Raw genomic sequence first — 24,394 nt, forward strand, 5'->3', positions numbered from 1 at the left:
CAGGGAAAATCTTGCCCGATCAACATGTTGGAATTCTTTGAGGAGATTACAAGTAGGATAGACAAAGGGGATGCAGTGGATGTTGTACATTTGGGCTTTCAGAAGGCCTTTGACAACGTGCCACACATGAGGCTGCTTACCAAGTTAAGAGCCCATGGTATTACAGGAAAGTTGCTAACATGGTTAGAACATTGACTGATTGGTAAGAGGCAGTGGGTGCGAATAAAAGGATCCTTTTCTGGCTGGCTGCCAGTGACTAGTGGTGTTCCGCAGGGCTGGTGTTGGAACCACTTCTTTTTATGCAGTATATCAATGATTAAGATGATGGAATAAATGGCTTTGTGGCAAGTTTGCAAATGATACGAAAATTGGTGGAGGGGCAGATAGTGTTGAGGAAACAGGTAGGATGCAGAAGGACTTAGACAGATTAGGACAATGGGCAAGAAAGTGGCAAATGAAATACAATGTTGGAAAATGCATGGTCATGCACTTTGTTAGTAGAAACAAATGTGTGAACTATTTTCTAAATGGAGAAAATTCTAAAATCTGAGATGCAAAGGGACTTAGGAGTCCTTGTGCAGAACACGCTAAAGGTCAAAGGTTGAGATGGTGGTGAAGAGGGCAAATGTCATGTTAGCATTCATTTCAAGGGGTCTAGAATACGAGAGCAAGGATGTGATGCTGAGGCTTTATAAGGCACTGGTGAGACTTCACCTTGAGTATTGTGAACAGTTTTGGGCCCCTCATCTAAGAAAAAATGTGCTGGCATTGGAGAGGGTCCAGAGGAGGTTCACAAGGATGATTCCAGGAATGAAAGGGTTATCATATGAGGAATATTTGATAGCTCTGGGTCTGTACTCACTGGAATTTACAAGGATGAGGGGGGATCTCATTGAAACCTTTTGAATATTGAAAGGTCTAGACAGAGTAGATGTGGAAAGGATGTTTCCATGGTGGGAGAGTCTAAGACAAGAGGGCACAGCCTCAGGATAGAGGGGCACTCTTTCAAAAGAGAGATGCAGAGTAATTTCTTTAGACAAAGGGTGGTGAATTTGTGGAATTTGTTGCCACATGCAGCTGTTGAGGCCAGGTCGTTGGATGTATTTAAGGCAGAGATTGATAAGTTCTTGATCAGACATGGCACCAAAGGTTACGGGAAGAAGGCCGAGAACTAGGGTTGAGGAGGAGAAAAAAAAGGATCAGCCATGATTGAATGACAGAGCAGACTCGTATGGGCCAAATGGCCTAATTCTGCTCCTATGTCTTATGCTCTTATGATTTATTTAATGTGTTGAAGGGAAATGGAAGATTTAACCCTGGAAAACTAAATATACTTGTAAAATTGATGCAACACATACAAAATGCTGGAGGAACAATAAGCCAGACAGCATCTATGGAAAAAAGCATAGTCGACGTAACACACCAAAACCCTTCATCAGAATCTGTCCTGATGCCTGACCTGCTAGGTTCCTCCAACATTTTGTGAGTGTTGCTTGGATTTCTAGCATCTGCTGCAGATTTTCTCCTATTTGTAAGGTTGATGCATGTTAATGGGATGATGCAGAGAAACCAGACTTGAATTTGAGGGTGCTTACTTCCCAATTTTGGATTCTTGGATGGCGATCTGTATCCCTGTATTCCTCACTGTTAATATTCATGTAATAAAGGGGTTTTTTTTTACCACAGAGTGGTGGGTGAGATGTGACTTGTACAAGATGTTAAGAGGTATAGATCAGGTGAACAGACAGAGACTTTTTCCCGGGGTGGCTAACACAAGGAGGCATAATTCTAAGGTGATTGGAGAAAAATACTGTATGGGGGTAGGGGGATGTCAGAGATGGGCTTTTTTTTAACACAGAGAGTGGTGGATATGTAGAATGCACTGCGGGGGTGGTGGTAAAGGCAGATACATTAGAAATTTTTAAGAGACTCTTAGATAATTCAATTCAAGTTTAACTGTCATTCAACTATTCATGAATACAGCCAAATGAGACAGCATTTCTACGGGCTCAATGTGTAAAACATAGTACCAACAGTCTCACACAGTATAACACACACACAATCACAATCACTGAATAAGAGTCCCAATGCGCCCCCCATCCCCCCACGGCGACACTGCGGCTTGAGGCCCAGTCCTTGCATATACATCACGTATAGAATATTAGCAAAAACACAACCGCACAAGTATATACTTATTTAGTCCAGACCCCTCAGACCATTTGAAATCTTCAGTTGACTACAACTGCACCACGCTACTCCACTAGGAAAACACCAGCTCCCCTGGCAGCTGTATAGCTGGCAACCCCATGGTTTGAGGCCGAGTCCACTGAATGCAGCCAAAAAAATCTGGATTTGTCCACAACAAAGCTTGTCTTCTGCCAAAGGAAACTCCGGGAGGGCAGCATCGACTCTGTTCTAGACGCCACACCACACTACCCGCGGTGAAGCACCACTCTGGGTGGCTGTAAGTAGGTGACACCGTGACTTGAAGCCTAGTCCTCACTACAGCTGAGGCCAGGCAGCTCCCCCGCCATGGAAACACGTGGATGAAAGAAAAATGGAGGGTTGTGTGGGAGGGAAAGATTAGATTGATCTTGGAGTTTGTTAAAAGGTGAACACAACATTGTGGGCAAAAGTGCCTGTGCTGTACTGTTCTATGTTCTAAAAGAAACTAGCTGCAAGTTCAGGCCTGGAAACTGATAACTGGTGTTCACCTTCTATGTTTAGGTATGGTTATCACATCTCAAGGACATCTTATTTTAAATGCTATGACCCTTCTACAATTAAGAGAATTTTCGATCGGCTTCGGACATGTGAGACAGAAAATCAATATCCTCGTTTCTGTGGCCCATTTGAGATTTTGCACATAAGGGATGTAACCACAGGATTTGATAGCAGTCAGCCAAACAAAAAGTCGGTAAGTTTAAACCTTTTCTCATTCTTCATTTGTGATGTTTCTGATTTGTAAGCTCTAGGAACAAGGTGAAGCTGAAGGACCTGGCTCACATTTAGGTTCATGTCTATGTGTCCTAGACGCTTTGGAGGATCTGTGTTAACAGGATATTGTAGAATGAAAAGCTTCATGATTAATGCCCTGGTCCATTGCTCATGTTGATCTCCTGTTTCTCACCCCTTGCCCTTTGTTTTTAAAAGAGTAGCTGGAACAAGAGTCCATTCAGCCTATTCCACACATCTTATCGGCCAGACACAGGCAACTGTGACCCCACAGGGAGGATGCTATGGTTAGCATGGACCAGTTGGTCTGAAGGGCCTGTTTCTGTGCTGTATTCTGATTCTGTAACACCAGATACATAAAAAAAGTACAAGATACAAGCAAGAGTATTCTGCCTGGCTTGTTGAGCCTGCTCTGTGAGCTCGGTAAGATCATAGCTGATTCTTTACATTTGCACCACTTCCTCCCACTGACCCCTCCTCCCATTGCTAACCCCACTCCTGGCACTGACCCAGCTTTCCATGATTCCATTAGTCTCTGAAGACCATAAAGATAAAGATTAATTTTATTTGTCGCATGTACATCAAAAATTACAGTGAAATGTGTTGTTTACATCACAACCAACAGATCTCGAGGATTGTGTTGAAGCAGCCCACAGGTGTTACCATGCTTCTGCACCACCGTAGTATGTACACAACTTACTAATTCCAACCCATATGTCTTTGGAACGTGCAGAGGAAGCTGGAGCACCCAGCAGAAACTCACACAATAATGGGGAGAACATCAGAACTCCTTGCAGAAAGTGGTGGGAATTGAAACCCAGTTACTGGTGCTGACATATGTTCCACAAGCCACTATACTACCATGTCGCACTCTGACATAACTATACTGTTCTGTCCCTATTTTTCCCTTTTCTTTCCACTCTGCAACCAAAAGCTTCTGATTGTGAATAAAGATTCTTATTTCGGCATCCCTCTGAAATTTTACAGCATGATCAAGTTAGACTGTAGGGCCAGGTTCTGCTCTGCATGACCAACAGGATAGCTACAGCATGGGATGAGGGCATGGCAACCTCTCAGCTCTGTAATTGTGATTGTTTGCTGCTCCAGATTTCAGATCTGAGTCCTGTGACCTCTAATCCTCCTCTGCTTGGCATGGGCCATCTCAGTAGAGTCAGTGCGGTTGTGTGTGCTCAATGGTTAGACAGGTTAGAGCCAAGCACTAATTTCTAGCTGAGTACCAGGAACCAAAGGAGTTCACCGACAAAGCAAACCTGGTTTGCCACAAGAGATGGTTCACAGAGACTGTTTAAACTTATGATCCAGAAAAGCCAGGGTCATTTTCACTAGCTAATGGGTGGTTCCATCATTAAGGACACTGAATGGTCCATGAACCATGAAACTATTTATTTTGCTCTCTTTGTATTACTTAATTTTTATATGTTGTAATTTGAGCTTCCACATCCAACACATCATTTTCCACAACTTCCATGACCTCCAAAGGGATCCTACCACAAAACTTAACTTATCTTTACCAACCTTCCCCTCTTCACTTTGCGCAGGGATCTCTTCCTCAGTGATTCCCTTGTCCATTTGTTCCACCCCACTAATCTCCCTCCCAGCACTTATCCATGCAAGCAGCCAACCTGCCCTTTAATCTCCTCCCTCAGCTTCATTTACAGCCTCATACAGTCCTTTCAGGTGAGGCAACACACCATCTGCAAATCTTCTAGGGTCGGCTATTGTGTTCGGTCCCCCCAATGCGGCGGCATCTACATTTGTGACACTTGTTATAAATTGGGGGACTGCTCCATCAAGCACCTCTGCTCCATCGGCTAAAAGCGGAACTTCCCAGTGGTCAAACATTTTAATTCCCATTCCCATTCCAACATGTCAGTCCTTGTGCCATGATGGGACCACCCTCAGTAGAGTAGCAACATCCTGTATTTCACCTGGAGAGCCTCCAATCTGATGGTATGAGTATCAATTTCTCCTTCTGATTTATACTTTTTTTTAATTCTCTCCCCCTCCCCTCTTTTTCTAATCCCCACTCTGGCTACTTAGCTGTTCTCACCTGTGTATCACCTCCCCTGGGTCCCCTCCTTCCCTTTCTACTCTGGTCCACTCTCCACTCCTATCAGATTCCTTCTTCTCCAGCCCTTGACCTTTTCCACCCATCTGATTTCACCTATCACCAAGTTATCCTCCTTCCCCCTCCCCCACCTTTTTATTCTGTCATCTTCCCCCTTCTTTTCCAGTCTTGAAAAATTGTCTCAGCCCAAAATGTTGACTGCTTATTAATTTCCACAGCTGCTACCTGACCTGAGTTCCTCCAGCATTTTGTGTATGTGTGTCACTGATAATAACCCTGCTTCTGGTTTCAAGTCAGATTATATATTCAGAATTTCATTTTCAGACTTTCTCAGGGGTTGTACATCAGGTTATGGTTCTCAACACTAATAGGTGTCTGTAATATTTCACAGTCTGTAACATCCTCTCCGTTCATCTGCATCAGTTTGTAGTGTTTGCAACAGTTACACTGAGTCCTTGCGTGCCACACGTGAGAAATGCCATGGGAACATGCTGCCTCTGGCTGGGATTCCAGCCTGAAGTAATCGTTTCTTGGTTCAGAAGTTTGTAGTGCAAGGAGCCTAAATAAACTCAACATTAGGTATCTCCTGTATCTAATAAAGTGGCCTCAGAGTGTATGTTTGTGGTCTTCTGCCACTGAAACCCATCCACTTCAAGGTTCAATGTGTTGCGTGCTCAGAGATACTCATATGTCAACACTGCTGTAACATGTGATTATTTGAGTTACTGTTGCCTACCTGTGAGCTTGAACTAGTCTGGCCATTCTCCTCTGACCTCTCTCAGTAACAAGGCATTTGCACCCACAGAACTGCTGCTCACTGGTTTTTTTACCCTCACACCATTCTCTGTAAACTGTAGAAACTGTTGTACATGAAAATCCCAGGAGATCAACATTCTCTGTGATACTCAAACCACCCCATCTGACACCAACATCATTCCACAGTCAATGTCACCCAGATCACATTTCTTCCCCATCCTGATGTTTGGTCTGAGAAACAACTGAACCTCTTGACCATGTCTACAAGCTTTAATGCATGGAGTTGCTGCCACGTGGTTGGCTGATTAGATATTTGCATTAACAAGCAGGTGTACAGGTGTACCTACTGAAGTAGCCACTAAATGTATATAGGCCAGCTGGAGAGACATGAAACTACGGATGCTGGAATTTCCCAGCACACAAACTACTGGAGGAATAGCAAAAATTTACAAGGATGTTGCTGGGATTTGAGGACCTGAGTTATGGGGAAAGGTTGAAAAGGTTATCTACCTATCTTCCACCTAAAGGTCCACCTGTCTTCATATCTTCTGCAAACTTTGCAACAAAGGCATCAATTCCATCATCCAAATCATTGACATATAATGTAAAAAAAAATCGCACCCAACACAGACCCCTGTGGAACACCAGAAGCCACTAGCAGCCAACCAGAAAAGGCTGGCTTTATTCCCACTCTTTGCCTCCTGTCAGCCACTGCTTTATCCGTGCTAGAACCTTCCCTGTAATACCATGAGCTCATAGGTTGTTAAGCAACCTCATGTGTGGCAACTTGTCAAAGGCCTCCTGAAAATCCAAGTACACATCATCAACAGGTTCTCCTTTGTCTATCCTGCTTATTATTTCTTCAAAGAATCCGACAGATTTATCAGGCAAGATTTTCCCTTGAGGAAACTATTTTGACTATGGCCTATTTTGGCACATCCTTCCAAGTACCCTGAGACCTCATCCTTAAAAAACGACTCCGACATCTTCTCAACCACTGAGATTAAACTTCTTCTGCCTTTTTCCCTTCTTGAAGAGAGGCATGGCATGTACAATTTTCCAGTACGGAACCATTCCAGAATCTAGATATACTTGAAAGGTCATTACTAACGCCTCCATGATCTCTTCAGCCACCTCTTTCAGAACCTTTGGGTGTACACCATCTGCTCCAGATGACTTATCTACCTGCAGAGCTTTCAGTTCCCCAAGAACCTTCTCTCTAGTTATGGTAACTTCACACACGTCACGACCCCTAACACCTGGAACTTCCACCATACTGCTTATATCTTCTTGCTTCCTGCACCCATGCTGAGGTCGTCAATTTCATCGACTTTGCCTCTAACTTTCACCCAGCCCTCAAATTCACTTGGTCCATCTCAGACACTTCTCTCCCCTTTCTTGATCTCTCGGTCTCAATCTCTGGAGACAGACTATCCACTGACATCTTCTATAAACCCACCGACTCCCATAACTACCTTGTTTATACCTCTTCCCACCCTGCCAAATGTAAAAATGCTATTCCCTATTCTCAGTTCCTCTGTCTCCGCTGCATCTGCTCCCAGGATGAGACTTTCCGTTCCAGGACATCGCAAATGTCCTCTTTCTTTAAGAATCATGATTTCCCTTCTGCCGTCATCAATTATGCCCTCACCCGCATCTCCTCCATTTCCCGCACTTCAGCCCTCACCCCATCCTCCCGTCACCACAACAGGGACCGTGTTCCCATTGTCCTCACCTACCACCCCACCAGCCTCCAGATTAAGCTTATTATCCTCCACAACTTCCACCACCTTCAACAGGACCCCACCACTAAGCACATCTTTCCCTCTCTGCTTTTCGCAGGGATCGTTCCCTCCGCGACTGCCTGGTCCACACGTCCCTCCCCACAGATCTCCCACCTGGTACTTATCCCTGCAAGCGTAAGTGCTACACCTCTCCCTACACCTCCTCTCTTACCACCGTTCAGGGCCCCAAACAGTCCTTCCAGTGAGGCAACACTTCACTTGTGAGTCTGTTGGGGTAATCTATTGCATCCAGTGCTCCCGGTGGGACCTCTACATTGGCGAGACCCGACGCAGATTGGGGGACCGCTTCATCGAGCACCTCCGCTCCGTCCGCCACAACAGACAGGATATCCCGGTTGCCACCCACTTCAACTCTCCTTCACATTCCCATTCGGATATGTCCATACGTGGCCTCCTCTGCTGCCATGATGAGGCCAAACTCAGGCTGGAGGAGTAACACTTCATATACCGTCTGGCCCCTTGGTATGAACATCGAATTCTCCAACTTCTGGTAATTCCCTCCCTCTCCCTTGCCCTATCACTCTGCTTCATCTTCTAGCTGCCTATCACCACTCTCATGGTTCTGCCTTCTTCTACTACCCATAGTGCTTTCCCCTTTCCTTCTTCACCTTTCCGGCCTATCCCCTTCCTGCTTCCCCTCTCCCACCCCTTGATCTTTCCTCTGATTGGTTTTTTCACCTGCACCTTCCCCCTCCCCCACCTTCTTTATAGGGCCCCTGCCCCCTCCTTCTTCAGACCTGACGAAGGGTCTCGGCCCAAAACTTTGACTGCTCTTTTCAACGGATGCTGCCCAACCAGCTGAATTCATCCGGCTTTTGTACGTGTTGCTTATACCTTCCACAGTGAAGACTAACGCAAAAATACTTATTCAGTTCGTCTGTCATTTCAATGTCCACTATTATTACCTCTTCAGCATCATTTTCCAGCAGTCCAATATCCACTCTCACGTCTCTTTTTCACTTTATGTATCTGAAGAAACTTTTGATATCTTCTGTGATATTATTGGCCAGCTTACTTTTGTATTCCATCTTTACCTTCTTAATGACTTTTTTAGTTGCCTTCTGTTGGTTTTTAAAAGCTTCCCAATTCTCTAACTTCCCACTAATTTTTGTTCTATTATATGCCCTCTTTGGCTTTTATGTTGGCTTTGACTTCTCTTTTTAGCCATGGTTATGTCATTTGTCCTTTAGGCTACATCCACACTACGCCGGATAAATCCGTAACCGAAGCTTTTTCTCTTCGTTTTTACCGTCCGTCCACACTAAAACGGCGTTTTCGTCCCCCGAAACCGGAGCTTTTCAGAAACGCTTTCCAGAGTGGGTATTTTTGAAAACACTGCTCAGGCAGATCAGTGTGGACGGGATAACCCGAGACTTCCGAAAACGCTATCAGACGGCAGCGCGCTATTTCATTGTTTTCTTGAATGCAACCTAACAATTTCAGAACAGACGGCAAAGAGACTGAAGCCAGAAGAGTTAGAAATGTACTCACCAAATACTTTAACCCATAACTTACTGAATAAATAAGTATACTGTACTCACTTTGCCCTGTTTTCTGTCCTTGCTCGTATGAAGGTGGTTTACCTATTTATGCAAGTACTTCTCTGACAATAGATGTGTAACAGCCTTATGTAACATTGTATGGAAATACAAGATAACACTGATGCAGACATGTTTTATACATTTAACAAGGTGCTTTATTAATGCAACAGAATTAGTCCGTTTTTCAATGTTCATCGTCAGCCCAGTCAATCTGTCCGTGAACTCCCTGTCGGTTGCCGCCGTACACTCCAGTATTTTTTTAAGTTCTGCTGCGTGAGAGCCAACAGCTGTCCGTCGTTTTAAGTTTTTCTAGTCTGTAACTACACAAACGCACACTTTTACGGCGAGATTTGACACCAAACATGTCGCTTGTTTTCGGTAGATGTGTCCTGCGCATGCGTAGGAGGAGGAGATTCGCCGAAATCTCCGTTTCAGTGTGGATACAGATATTTCCAAAAACACATAGTGTGGACGCCTATCGTTTTTACACGAAACCGGCATTTTCAAAATTATCCCGTCTAGTGTGGATGTGGCCTTAGAATACTTTTTCCTCTTTAGGATGTATAAATCCTGTGCCTTCCGAATTTCTTCCAGAAATTCCAGCCATTGCTGCTCTCCTGTCATCTTTGCCAGTGTTCTTTTCCAATCAATTCTGGCCAACTCATCTCTCAGACCTCCAATTCCCTTTTCTCCACTGTAATACTGATACATCTGACTTTAGCTCTTTCTCAAACTTCAGGGTGAGTTTGATCATATTATGATCACTTTCCTCTAAGGGTTATTTTACATTAAGCTCTCTAATCAGAACACCCAATCCAGAATAGCTGATCCCCGAGTGGGCTCAACCACAAGCTGCTTAAAAAGCCATCTTACAGGCACTCTGAAAACTTTCCCTCCTATAATCCAGCACCAACCTGATTTTCCCAATCTACCTGCAAATTGAAATCCCCCATGATTATTGTAACATTGCCCTTTTGGCATGCATTTTCTATCTCCCATTGTAATTTGTAGGCTACATTCTTACATTTGTTTGGCGGTCTGTTTACAACTCCCATCGGGATCTTTTTACCTTTGCAATTCCTTTGCTCTATCTACAATGATTCAACACCTTCCAACCCTATGTCACCTCTTTCATTTCATGACTTATTTCATTTTTCACTACCACAGCAACACTGCCCTTTCTGCCTTACTGTCTGTCCTTTCGGTACAATGTGTATCCTTGGACATTAAGCTCCCAACTACAATCTTCTTTCAGCCATGATTCAATCATGCCCACAACATCATACTTGCCAATCTGTAACTGTGCTACCTTATTTGTATACTGTGTGGACTCAAATATAACACCTTCAGTCCTGTATTCATCCTTCTCAATTTTGTCTGCCTTGTATGTTGCAACTCATCCTGTTAACTGCAATTTTGTCCAATTAACAACCTCTCTTCACTACGCATTGCCTCTTTTTGTAAACCAGCTGCCTCATTTTCAGCACTATTATCCACCTTTCCTACTGTACTTCTTGTATTGAAATATAGGCAGCTGAGGACACTAGTCACATCATGCTCAACCTTTTGATTCCTAACTTTCTCTGAGGTCTTACCAACATCTGCCTCCACAACCTCTCCACTAACTATCCTGGCTTTGTGGTTCCCATCCATCTGCAACTCTAGTTTCAACCCATCGGTGCACCATTAACACCTTCCCTCTAGGATATTAGTCCCTCTCTTGTTCAGGTGCAAACTTTCCCTTCTGTACAGGTCCCACCTTCCCTGAAAGAGAGCCCAATGATCCAAATATCTTGCGTCCTCCCTCCTACACCAACTCCTTAGCCATGTATTAACCTGTATAACCTTCTAGGTCTAGCCTCACTAGCGCATGGCATGGGTAGCAACCCTGAGATCACAACCCTGGAGGTCCTGCCCTTTAACTTAGCACCTAACTCCCTGAACTCCCTTCGCAGAAGCTCATCATTCGTCCTACCTTATCATTGGTACCTATATGGACCATGACTTCTGGCTGTTCACGCTCCCACTTAAGAATGCTGAGGACTTGATCCAAGATATCCCAGACCTTGGCACCCTGGAGGCAATCTACCATCCAGAATCTTGCTGTCACCCACAGAACCTCCTATACTAGGGGAGTCTAGGACCAGAGGGCACTGTCTCAGAATAGAGGGACCTCCATCTAGAACTTAGATGACGAGGAATTTCTTTAGCTAGAGGGTAGTGAATCTCTGGAATTCATTGGTACAGACGGCTGTGAAGGCCAAGTCATAGGGTATATTTAAAGCAGAGGATGATAGCATCTTGATTAGTCAGGGCGTCAATGGTTACAGGGAAAAGACATGAAAATGGAATTGAGAGGGATAATAAATTAGATATGATGGAATAGCAAGGCAGACTTGATGGGCTGAATGGTCTAATTCTGCTCCTGTCTATGATGAAGGATGGTGAATCTGTGGACTCTGCTCTGGAGGCTCGACCACTGAGTGCATTCTAGACAGAAACTGATGGATTTTTGGATATTAAGGAATTGTGAGTTATGAAGCTAGCACAGTGGAGTGTGCTAAGTAAAAAGCAATGAGCCAGATACATTAGGGACATTTAAGAAACTATTACATAGGCACATGGATGAAAGAAAAAATGGAGGGTTATGTAGGAAAGAATTGATCTTGAGAGTGGAAATCTTGGAGTAGATTAAAAGGTCAGCACAAAATTGTGGGCCAAAGGAGCTGTACTGTTCCATGTTCTAAAGGATCAGTCATGATGTTATTAAATGGTTGAACAGGCTAATGGCCCTCTGCTTGTACCCACTCCATTCTCCAGTGTATAACTACAGTCATATAATCAACTGATCACATGTATAATCGTATAAATATAATTGCAAAGAAAGCATAACAGCTCATCTACTTCCTCAGGAGTCTCTGGAGATTTGGCATGTCATCAAAAACCTTCAATAGATGTGTGGTAGAAAGTGTGCTGACTGGCTGTGTAACAACCTGGTATGAGAACATCAATGCCTTTGAGCAGAAAATTCTACAAAAGATAGTGAATTCAGCCCAGTACATCATGGGTGAAATCCTCCCAACCATTGAGCACATCTACTGAAACATTGCTGTAGGAAAGCAGCATTCATCGTCAAAGATCCTCACCACCCTGGCCATGCACTTTTCTCACTGCTGCCATCAGGAAGAAAGTACATGAGTCTCAGGATTCACTTCACCAGGTTCAAGAACAGTTACTACCCCTCAGCCATCAGGCTCCTGAACAAAACGGGAAAATTACACTGTTTCTACTTCTGGTGTTCCCACAACCGATGGTCTTACCTTAAGGACTCTTTATCTCGCTGTGTCATGCTTATAACTTGTTGCTATTTATTTATATTTGCATTTGCACAGTTTGTTCATTGATCCTTGTACAGTTACTGTTCTGTAGATTTGCTAATTACGCCCACAGAAAAAGAATCTCAGTGTTGTATGTGGTGACATGTATGTACTCAGATAATAAATTTTACTTTGAACTTTGAACAGCAGTTCATGTTGTAAGGTGACACTGCATGTGTGCTGTGTTCTGCCACACTAGTCTTATAAGCTGTTATTTTCCTTGACAGGTGCTGCCAGTCAGTAAAAACAGCCAGATGATTACCTTCACCTTCCTGAATGGTTGTGTGGCCACACTCCGGGTCAGTGGCACGGAGCCGAAAATCAAATATTACGCTGAGTTCTGTGCAATCCCAGGACACAGGTCAGTAATTGTCCTGCCCTTGATCGTCTGACTCCTGCTATCTAAAATACTGTGAATCGATTTGTATCCCTACCTAGGGAAGGACATAATTGGAACAAAGGGAGTGTAGCAGACATTCACTTGGTTGATTCCTAGGAGAAGAGACTCTGCAGATGAACACACAAAAGTACTGGAGGAACTCAGCAGGTCAGGCAGCACTATGGAAAGAGTAAGCAGTTGATATCTTGGGCTAAACCCTTCATCTCTTCTCAAAAGGAAGTGAGGGGAGTCAGAATAAGAAGGTGGGGGAGAGAGGAGGGGAAGAAGCCAGTATAGGAAGGTGGGGAGGGGGAGGAGTGCAAGGTGACAGGTGAGACCAGGTGAGGAGGAAGGTGGGTGTGTGGGGGAGAGAAATGGAATTGTGAGGTGATAGCTAGAAATACTAAAGAGCTGAAGGAGGAATTGGATAGGCTCCTTCCCTTTCTCCCTTGGTCCCCTCTTCTCTCCAATCAGATTCCTTCTTCTTCAGCTCTTTACCTCTTCCACCTATCACCTCCCAGCTTCCGAGTTCATTACTCCTCCCCCACCACTTTATTCTGGCTTCTTCCCACTTCCTTTCCCATCCTGAAGAAGGGTCTCGGCCTGAAACATTGACTGTATATTCCTCTCTGTTGATGCAGCCTGACCTGCTGAGTTCCTTCAGCATTTAGTGTGTGTTTCTCTGGATTTCCAGTATCTGCAGAATCTCTTGTGTCCATGAATAGAATACAGTTGAGTGACACTTGCAGATGTTTTATCCATAAGATATCGGAGCAAAATTAGACCATTCAGCACATTAAGTCTGCTTCACCATTTCACCATGTCTGGTTTATTATCCCTCTCAACCCCATCCTCCTGCCTTCTCCTCGTAATATCTGACGCCCTGACTAATCAAGAACCTATCAACCTACACTTTAAATGTACCCAATGTCTTGGCCTACCCAGCCGTCCTTGGCAAGAAATTCCACAGATTCACCACCGTCTGGATAAAGAAATTTCTCCTATAATTATAAATGGATGTCCCTCCATTTTGAAGCTGTGCCCTCTGGTCCTAGACTCCCCTACCATAGGAAACATACCCTGCACGTCCACTGTATATAGGCCATTCAGTATTCGATAAGTTTCAATGAGATTTCCTTCCCCACCCCCCCCATTCTTCTAAACTCCAGTGAGTACAGGTCCAGAGTTCCTCATATGTTAATTCTTTCATTGCTAGGATTGTTCTCTTGATCCTCCTGTAGACCCTCTCCAATGTTAGCACATCCTCTCCTCGATAAGGGGGCCCAAAAATGCTCTCAGTACTCCACATCCAGTCTGACCAGACTCCTGTGCCTTTTCCCCAGCTGCTCACAGTACTCCACATGCAGTCTGACCAGACTCCTGTGCCTTTTCCCCAGCTGCTCACAGTACTCCACATGCAGTCTGACCAGACTCCTGTGCCTTTTCCCCAGCTACTCACAGTACTCCACATCCTGTCTGACCAGACTCCTGTGCCTTTTCCCCAGCTACTCACAGTACTCCACATCCAGTCTGTCCAGACTCCTGTGCCTTTTCCCCAGCTGCTCACAGTACTCCACATCCAGTCTGACCAGACTCCTGTGCCTTTTCCCCAGCTGCTCACAGTACTCCACATCCAGTCTGACCAGACTCCTGTGCCTTTTCCCCAGCTGCTCACAGTACTCCACGTGCAGTCTGACCAGACTCCTGTGCCTTTTCCCCAGCTGCTCACAGTACTCCACATCCAGTCTGTCCAGACTCCTGTGCCTTTTCCCCAGCTGCTCACAGTACTCCACGTGCAGTCTGACCAGACTCCTGTGCCTTTTCCCCAGCTGCTCACAGTACTCCACATCCTGTCTGACCAGACTCCTGTGCCTTTTCCCCAGCTGCTCACAGTACTCCACATCCAGTCTGTCCAGACTCCTGTGCCTTTTCCCCAGCTGCTCACAGTACTCCACATCCAGTCTGTCCAGACTCCTGTGCCTTTTCCCCAGCTGCTCACAGTACTCCACGTGCAGTCTGACCAGACTCCTGTGCCTTTTCCCCAGCTGCTCACAGTACTCCACATCCTGTCTGACCAGACTCCTGTGCCTTTTCCCCAGCTGCTCACAGTACTCCACATCCAGTCTGTCCAGACTCCTGTGCCTTTTCCCCAGCTGCTCACAGTACTCCACATCCTGTCTGACCAGACTCCTGTGCCTTTTCCCCAGCTGCTCACAGTACTCCACATCCAGTCTGACCAGACTCCTGTGCCTTTTCCCCAGCTGCTCACAGTCCTCCACATCCTGTCTGACCAGACTCCTGTGCCTTTTCCCCAGCTGCTCACAGTACTCCACATCCAGTCTGACCAGACTCCTGTGCCTTTTCCCCAGCTGCTCACAGTACTCCACATCCAGTCTGACCAGACTCCTGTGCCTTTTCCCCAGCTGCTCACAGTACTCCACATCCAGTCTGACCAGACTCCTGTGCCTTTTCCCCAGCTGCTCACAGTACTCCACCTGCAGTCTGACCAGACTCCTGTGCCTTTTCCCCAGCTGCTCACAGTCCTCCACATCCTGTCTGACCAGACTCCTGTGCCTTTTCCCCAGCTGCTCACAGTCCTCCACATCCAGTCTGACCAGACTCCTGTGCCTTTTCCCCAGCTGCTGACAGTACTCCACATCCAGTCTGACCAGACTCCTGTGCCTTTTCCCCAGCTGCTCACAGTACTCCACATCCAGTCTGACCAGACTCCTGTGCCTTTTCCCCAGCTACTCACAGTACTCCACATCCAGTCTGTCCAGACTCCTGTGCCTTTTCCCCAGCTACTCACAGTACTCCACATCCAGTCTGTCCAGACTCCTGTGCCTTTTCCCCAGCTGCTCACAGTACTCCACATCCAGTCTGACCAGACTCCTGTGCCTTTTCCCCAGCTGCTCACAGTACTCCACATCCAGTCTGACCAGACTCCTGTACCTTTTCCCCAGCTGCTCACAGTACTCCACATCCAGTCTGACCAGACTCCTGTGCCTTTTCCCCAGCTACTCACAGTACTCCACATCCAGTCTGTCCAGACTCCTGTGCCTTTTCCCCAGCTGCTCACAGTACTCCACATCCAGTCTGTCCAGACTCCTGTGCCTTTTCCCCAGCTGCTCACAGTACTCCACATCCAGTCTGTCCAGACTCCTGTGCCTTTTCCCCAGCTGCTCACAGTACTCCACATCCAGTCTGTCCAGACTCCTGTGCCTTTTCCCCAGCTGCTTGCTTGACTTTAAAAGAAATGCACTCTCTCTCTCTGCAGTGACACAGACTACCTGGAAGAAGAGCTCAACAAACTGATTGACGCATTAGTCAGAAACTTCCTCGAGCCAGAGAAGAATGGGCTGATTGCACGCATTTAAAATGTGTCCATAACAGTGAGAGTATGTCTGGTGTTGGACTGATAAAGAGAGTGAGAGTGGGGAACGCCACCAGACCTACTTGCAACAGAAGGAACTATGTTGAAGGTGTTGCCTGCCTGACAGCTCTATGGCATATTACCGAACTTGCAGTGTTTTCAGAAAATAAGCCGGTTTTGATCCAGAGATGATTTGTAGCCCATTTTGCAGCAAGTCCTTGTTGTTCTCTGGTCTCTTCTACTTGGTATTGTGTGTTCATTTTCTGGATGCAGTCCAAAACAAATAACAGCAAATAGAATCCAGTCCCCACTGATACCCAGAGCACAACCTCTTACCATCACCATTCAATGGTGTGGAGACTCAGTCAGCAAGTGGCAGGGGTGTTCCCAGTGCTCAACTATTACTTGAGTGTGCTGTACAGATGTGCAATCCAGCTGTCACTGATCAAACTCACACAATGCCACTTTTCAATGTATTTATACACAGGGAAGATTTTTTAAAAACCTGTTTTGTATCTCCTAAGAGATACACAAGAGATTCTTCAGATGCCGAGAGATTTTGAACAACACCCACAGAATGCTGGAGGAGCACAGCAGGTCAGACAGCATCTATGGAGGGGAATAAACAGCAGACATTTCAGGATAAGATCCTTCATAGATACTGCCTGATTTGCAGAGTTCTTCCAGCATTTTTGTGTGGGTTTTGTATCCCTTTCTGCTTAAAATTTCATTGCTGCTTTTTATGAATTTGCACAAGCAATTCATCCCTTAATCAAAAAGCTACAGGCATATTTGTTTAAGATTTTTTTACTACCCTGTTTGCCAGTTCTAGTGGGGTTTTTTGCAGAAGATAATAAGGACAGTAGCTAATTCAGCAGCCCTTCCTTCTGGGAGGTCAGTGGCTTGTCAGTGAATCTGCGAAGTAAAGCAGAAGATTTCTTCATCTAGGCTGGTGTAAACCATCTTCAGTGCAAGGTGCAAAATGCTGGAGGAACTCAGTGGGTCAGGTAGCATCTATAGAGAGGAATAAAAAGTCAACATTTTGAGACCTATCATCAGGACTAGTTTAGATCCAAATCGTCGACTGTTTATTCCTCTCCATAGATGCTGCCTGACGTGCTGAGTTCCCTCAGCATTTTGTGTGTGTTGCTCTGGATTTCCAGTATCTGCAGAATTCCTTGTGTTTATTCAGTACAGGGTAAGTGCTACGGGTGATGCCACAGGTTTATGACCCTTCTCCCAGTCGGAATGGCTTATGCACAGCAGACAGTCTCTCCCATGGACATAGCCTTCCTTACACATTGGTCTTGGATCAGGAGAAGCCTCCTAGCCAAGCTTCATGAATTACAATTATTGGGTATGGCCTGGAATACATTAATGTATTTTATTGCATGAGCTGCAGTGTTGAGAGAGGGAGCCATTGCTTGAGGAGAGCTGTTTTCTCTCGCTGCCCCTTGCTGTGAGATGGCGTATGACTGTCCTTCTGAGTGGACATATCGTGCCAGGTTATCGTTAACCTTTCTTTATCTGTATCTGTGTGATAGGACAGTACAGACCTTCAGCTTACAACCTTTTAACCTTCTCCAAGATCAATCTAACCCCTCCCACATAGCCCTCCATTTTTCTATCATACATGTGCTTATCTAAGAGCCTTTTGAATGTCCAGAATGTATCTGCCTCTACCACCATCCTCAGCAGGGTGTTTCACACACCCACCACTCTGTGTGTAAAACAAAACCTACCTCTTGACATCTTCCCCCTTAACTTACCTGAAAATTCTGCTGTCTCATATGAGCAATATGATGATGTGGGGCGTACACTGCAGTATTACCGCAGACAGGAATAGTTGCTACAGAGAATGTAGAGTACCGGGGAAATTCTGACTCTTTGTTGTAATCATACCTGTCTCTCTTGGGCTGAAGCATTTTGCCAAAGGCTTGAGAGGACTTATTTATTTTATTTAATTCATTGTGTGTGCATTTGGTTAAACTAGAAGTCTTATTTTACATTTTAAAGTTTTTATTTTAGTATTTGCGAAATGGAGCTTTGATTCTTTAAGTCTTTAATTTTATTTATTGATATACCTAGAGCAGAGTCTATGTACCTGAGGTACGTAGCCCAGCTATTGTAGCTGTGGTTCCTAGTCTGTGCTACGCTGTGTGAGCTGACTGCAGGCAGAATAGCTACCGCAGTTTGTTTCTTCCCAGTTGCTGACTGACTTGTGAGCATTTCCAGCACTTTTCATTTATATTGCAGCATCCACTATATTGTTTTTTTTTATTTCCAGTTGCTTTTCAGCTCCAGGTTAAGAAAGGAAATGTCATCTTGCATTCTTCTTCAGCCCATTACCCCTACTAGGATTATAGATGGTTAATAGCAGCTTGCTGGAGTCCTCTGGCCTGGGCCAATCCAAGGTTGATTGATCCTATCGCTTTTGCTTTCACCACACAACTTCAAATGTCTTCTGGGAAAGATCCTTCCTCTCCCAGGGATGAAGCCTTTGGATCTGTAGCTATAGGTTTTTATGGGATGGAGTTGCTAGCCCCCAGCCCAACCTTTCGCAGCTGGGCTGTGGACCATCCATGACAGAGTATTATCTTGCATGTCCCAAAGTAATTTCTAATTGAAATTTGATGCTTGCATTTGTACGAACATTGGCCCTGCAGTTGCTAAGTTGCTGATGTTGGTTGTCTCTTCTCAGCCAGGGGCATGGTACAGTGGAAATGACCTTGCAAAGGAGATGGTGTCACAGGGACACTGGCTGGAGGGTGTGGAGATGATTGGGGAGTTCTTACAAAAAGCTGACAGTCAAGAAAAGCTCTTAAACATCACAATATGTAGAATTGTGGTCAGAGTCGTCATGTGGAAAGGAGCTCTCCCTAGAACTCCAGTGGTAAAGCCAAAAAAAAACTGCTCTCAAACTTCACAATGTGTTTATTAATTTGAAATTTAATAAAAAGATTGAAAAAGAAAAAGAAACTCCACAATGTTCCAAAACAGACAAATTTCCTTATAAAGGCCTTATTGAGGAGCTTGCTATTATCTTAGAACCTGTCAGTCACATCAGGTAACGTGACAGAATTCTCTTTATTAAAAGTGGCACCTTGTCAGCAATAGTTTCCTGAAATATGTCCATCCACACTAAGAGGCTCAGTTCTACAGTGATTACAAACCTCACCTCTTGATACTGGGGTGCTCAGAAATGTGGCCCAAGGCCTTGCTGGTCTTCCAGCATTGTTGTCTGCAGGAGTTGCTTCCTTAGTGGAACAACTTATCAGCTGTTGGAGGAACTTAAGTTCAGGCAGTGAGCAGCCGACAGATGAAAGCTCGAGGCTGTTCATCTAGACCACACGAAAGGTCACCCAAGATATCAACTGCTCGTTTCCCTTCACAGATACTGTCTGACCTGCTGAGTTCCTCCTGCATCTTGTTTTTCTTTTTGCATATGACCCTATATCCAATCACCTGAATTAAGGTAATTTTAAAAATGGCTTAGCCTGGCCCTCTAGGTCCTTTCCAGTATCAAATTCCCCACCTCTCCAATCTCTTGCAAGAGTCTTACGTAACATCCATATTTCCATCACTCACTATACCTTTTCTAAAATATTTCAAACTCTTGTGTTTAGTGATGGCATCTTCCAGGTTAACACACAAAAAAGGGAAACACCTGTATAAATCGTGTTAATTTCATCATTACTGCAAAAGTTGAAGTTAGTTGTCATTCAACCATGCATATGGATAGAGCTAAAGAAAACAGTGTTCATCCAGGGCCAAGGTGCAAAACACACCCACACAGCACACACAAAATGCTGGTGGAACACAGCAGGCAATTGGCTCTTGAGCATAGAATTCCATTATTAATACAGCTCAATAAATATACATCAGAATTCATACATCTTGAGTTGTAGTAAAGTATTTGCAATATCTGGCAAAATTGAAATTACAGAGCAGCGCCAATTCAAGTTAACTCCACCATGGACAGTCCCAAGCTCAGCTGCAAAAGGGCATGGGACTAACAACCTCATCCCATAAAAACCCAGAGCTACAGAAACACCAACAGAAGCTCCAAAGACCTCATCCCTGGGAGAGGAATGGTCTTTGTCTAAGGCAAAGGACTCTGGTGAGCTGCATTTGGTGTCTATGCCCCAGAAGGGGTGATGGGCTTAAGTAAGTAAGTCACTTAAGTTAGATTTCATTTTTCTCAATAATAAATCGCTCATCACCCCTAATGATGCAAAGGTCACTGACAGCAACTCATCAGAGACCCCTGTCCTGGGCCAGTCTTTCATTTTGTCTCTAAGTGTAGCCCATCATGGTGTATTCCTCCTTTCTCAGGAATGAGGCTTTGGAACTTCTGTTGGCATTCCTGTAGCACTAAATGAGGAATGAGGTTGCTAGTCCCATGCCTAGCCCTTCTCCTTTCACGGCCAGTCTTGGGACTGTCCATGGCTGAGTTAATTATAATCCTCTGGGGCTATAGCTTGGCTGGGACTCTCAGTACGGTTGCCTACAGCAGATCTGAGCAAGTGACCTTTCCCAAGGTACTGTGGTGAAGCTGTTTACTAGAAAGAGGAATTAGACTGCCAGCATTCTGTGTGCTGTTTAGTATGTTACAATTTTTAATTAAACTTCTTTTCAAAGTAATTTATTTGAGAATTTTAAGTAATGGAGAACCATTACTTAATTAAAATCATATGAAAATATGTGGAAGGTCTTGCACTATGTGAAATGCTGCTTAAACTCTTCCATTGTCTCATATGAAAGATGTTCAGTGTTACTGCATAAAGGTATTTGTCCCCTTCATTGACCACACCCAGAAGTAATTGTTTCATTGAAGCCAGGGAGAGTCCATGTTATTGACTTGAATGTACGTACTGTATATTAGAAAAAGCAAATGTTGTGGATTCTGGTTAATTGTAACACATTGGACCAGTACATTTTGGCCCAATTAAGCGGCTGCCCCAAATAGCTGAGGTTTCATAGAAATAGTTAAAAAGGTATTTTTTTTTAAAAGACAAACTACTGTTTAACTGAGTAACAAGTTATGTATTTGAATGAAATACAGAACAAATTAGAACACTATTAATACTACTACAGTCCTATAAAACTATTACTTCTGGCCAAGTATCAGTGACAAGAATCACTGCTTCTTGAACACACACACATAACTGACACTGTTTAAAAACTGTTCACTCTGAGCACAATGTAGTGTCTAACAGCCACGCAAGTGAACATGACTAGCACTAGTTAGAAACTGATCAGCAACAGTCTGCTGCCCCAGTTGAGCAGATTAGTGTCCCAAATAAACTAATAGAATCCCGGCTATTTTCTCGATTAGTTTTTGTTCTAAGAGTTGTCCCACATAAAAGGCTGCCCTAGTTAACAGATGGCCAAATTGACTGGAATCCACTGTACTCTTCTTCTGAACCTGTAGTTCCTGTACCCTTGCAGCTGAGAATTTGTGCTGTCCCAGTGTTAGGAGAGAGAATCTTTTCAATTATGTGTTTAGCGATGCCTGTATTTTGAGCCTAGACTGCTGGGTGAATTTGGAATGTTGGACTTGAGTTACCCTCTCTATTTTAAACCACAAGGGTCTGCAATCACTAGCTAACTTTTACCCTTCAAATCTGCAGCCACTGTAAACAAATTCCAAATATCACCTGCCATTAAAGCAGAGTTCTTTGTGTATGGGGTTGTAGCAAAATTGGCTGTTTGGTTTCCATCCGTTGGAGAAGAGAGTGAAAGCCAGCTCTGTTCTGCCTTCATAGCTGGGCAGTGTGAAAGCATCGGCGTATGGCTGTGACCGCCTTACAACCAATGCCAACCATGACTGGTACACTATACCGGTCTCCCAAGATGGACTCTGGCTATATTGAGATAACTGTATGGACCCAGGCCATGAGTGACCTTGTCCTGTCTTGTTGCTGGAGAAGTAACTGTGCTGGTGATGCTTTCTGTGCACTTCTCTGTTTTGTCTCACAAGATTACTTTTGAGCTTTCTGTAATGATATATTTACCTAATTGACTCTGTGTTTGCATACTTCCCTTTTCCCTTTACATACAGTCACCTTCCATTGTTTCTCCACTGCCAATAGTTCAAGAGCTGTTCAGGAACTTGAAGTTGAATTCAACAATCTCCATTTCTGTTTTAAAGTTCCAAATGTATTGTACATACATAAAACCGAATAATATTCCTCCAGACCACAGTGCACCCACAGAACAAAAAATAATGCCATATATGTTAATAAAACTCAATGTTATCAAGTGTGTAGCACAGAAAACTACAATAAACAGTGGCAGCTAATTTTACAAATTAATCATACAAATGTCATTAACAGCTACATTTGTATAGAACCTGAAATATGAAAAGAAGTTGTGTCTGTTGTGAACGAAGCTCTTGAAGTTCATGTTTACACATATGTATACAACTAAACAAAACATCATTCCTTTTGGGCCAAGGTGCAAAACACAGTACAGTACATATGGTTGCACATAGCACAAATAGTTACAATAATTATAATTTACAATATAATTTTGAATTATATTGGTGATAATTTGGTTTATGTGCCGTGTGGTCTGGAGGAACACTGAACTCGTTTGTTAAGTGCGTGCTTTAGTTTTCTGTGCACTCAGACTAACAACTGACCAGTTCCACACATCATCTGCTTTCATGTTCAGAATCTGGAATTGTTGCAAAATTTGATCCTTTACCCCTTCGTCTGCACTCTTCAATCCCATGGAGTGTTTATCTTGTTAATTTCTGTTTCCTGTGAATATTGGCAGTCACTCTTTCTCTTCTTAAGCCCATCATCCCTACTGGGACGTAGACCACTGTCCTCTGTCCTGGGCCAGTCTTTCAAATGTAGGTGTAGCACATCCATACATCATCTAGGCAAAAAAAAACTTCCTCTCCCAGGGCTGAGATCTTTGGAGCTTTTGTTGGCGTTTCTGTAGCTTTTACAGGATGAAATTGCAAGCCTGATGCCCAACCTTCCTTCTTTTGCAGCTCTCTGTGGCAGAGTTAATTATAATTCTCTGGGTCTTTAGTTTGACTAGGTAGTTCAGTATATTTGCCCATAGCAGATGTGAGTTAGTAGCCTTTTCCAAGGGCTGTGGTGAAGTTATTCACTAGAACAAGAAATAGGCTGCCAGATGAAAGGAAAAAAGGCATTTAGGCATAGGCTATCAACCCATCCATGGCAGTTTTTAAACACAGTCGATTAAAAATAATCTCCACCCTTTTGAAATGGTTCTTTTAATTCCAAAGAAGGGTGGAGACAGTTAACAGACCCACACTAGTGTTCAGTGATGTGTTTGAATAAAGTCTATAAAAGCATACAAAGTATGTCTGATTCTTCTTGTGTCTACATCATCCTTTTTTCACTGTTTATTTTCTCGGGAATGTAGGTAGCCCAGGTGGTGATGAAGATCTGGAACGAGCAGCCAGAATCAAAGGTAGAGGCAGCTACAATAAACAATTTAAAAAAGTTTGGAAAATTATTCCAAATATCCAAAACACAAAAGATTCTGCAAATGCCTGGAATCTTGAACAACACACACGCAATGCTGGAAAATTCAGCAAGTCAGGCAGCATCAATGGAGGGGAATAAACAATCGATGTTTCGGACCGAGACCCTTCATCGGCACAAAGTGTCGAGATACTGCTCAATCCAATGACAAAGTTTTTTTTTTAATTGCTTTAACAGGGCTTTTGTACAGGTATTTGGAAAGGAAAGGTGTTGAGGGATATAATTCAAACAATGAAATTTGCTGTTAATCACCAGTGTGGCATAGACAAGTCAGAATCAGGTTTATTATCACTGGCATGTGACGTGAAATTTGTTAACTTAGCAGCAGTTCAATGCAATACATGATCTAGCAGAGAGAAAAAATAAGATTAAAATAAACAAGTAAATCAATTACATATATTGAATAGATTTTTAAAACATGCAAAAACAGAAATACTGTATTTTTTAAAAAGTGAAGTCGTGTCCAAAGATTCAATGTCCATTTAAGAATCGAATGGCAGAGGCGAAAAAGCTGTTCCTGAATCGCTGAGTGTGTGTCTTCAGGCTTCTGTACCTCCTACCTGATGGTAACAGTGAGAAAAGGGCATGCC

General features: G+C 44.0%; 1 protein-coding gene across 1 annotated transcript in view; it reads left to right on the top strand.

Annotated features, from left to right (window-relative positions):
* The window catches only part of LOC140727108 (glucose 1,6-bisphosphate synthase-like), a 146,867-nt gene extending 123,250 nt beyond the window's left edge, over positions 1–23,617 (top strand). Inside the window, exons 12-14 of the mRNA XM_073044378.1 lie at positions 2,728–2,917; positions 12,751–12,884; positions 16,180–23,617. Of these exons, the coding sequence (XP_072900479.1) occupies positions 2,728–2,917; positions 12,751–12,884; positions 16,180–16,279 (424 nt within the window). The 3' untranslated portion in view covers positions 16,280–23,617. The remainder of the gene's footprint in view (positions 1–2,727; positions 2,918–12,750; positions 12,885–16,179) is intronic.
* Positions 23,618–24,394: the final 777 nt, after the last annotated feature.

The sequence above is a fragment of the Hemitrygon akajei genome, chromosome 4 (assembly GCF_048418815.1).
Source record: "Hemitrygon akajei chromosome 4, sHemAka1.3, whole genome shotgun sequence".
NCBI classification, from domain to species: domain Eukaryota; kingdom Metazoa; phylum Chordata; class Chondrichthyes; order Myliobatiformes; family Dasyatidae; genus Hemitrygon; species Hemitrygon akajei.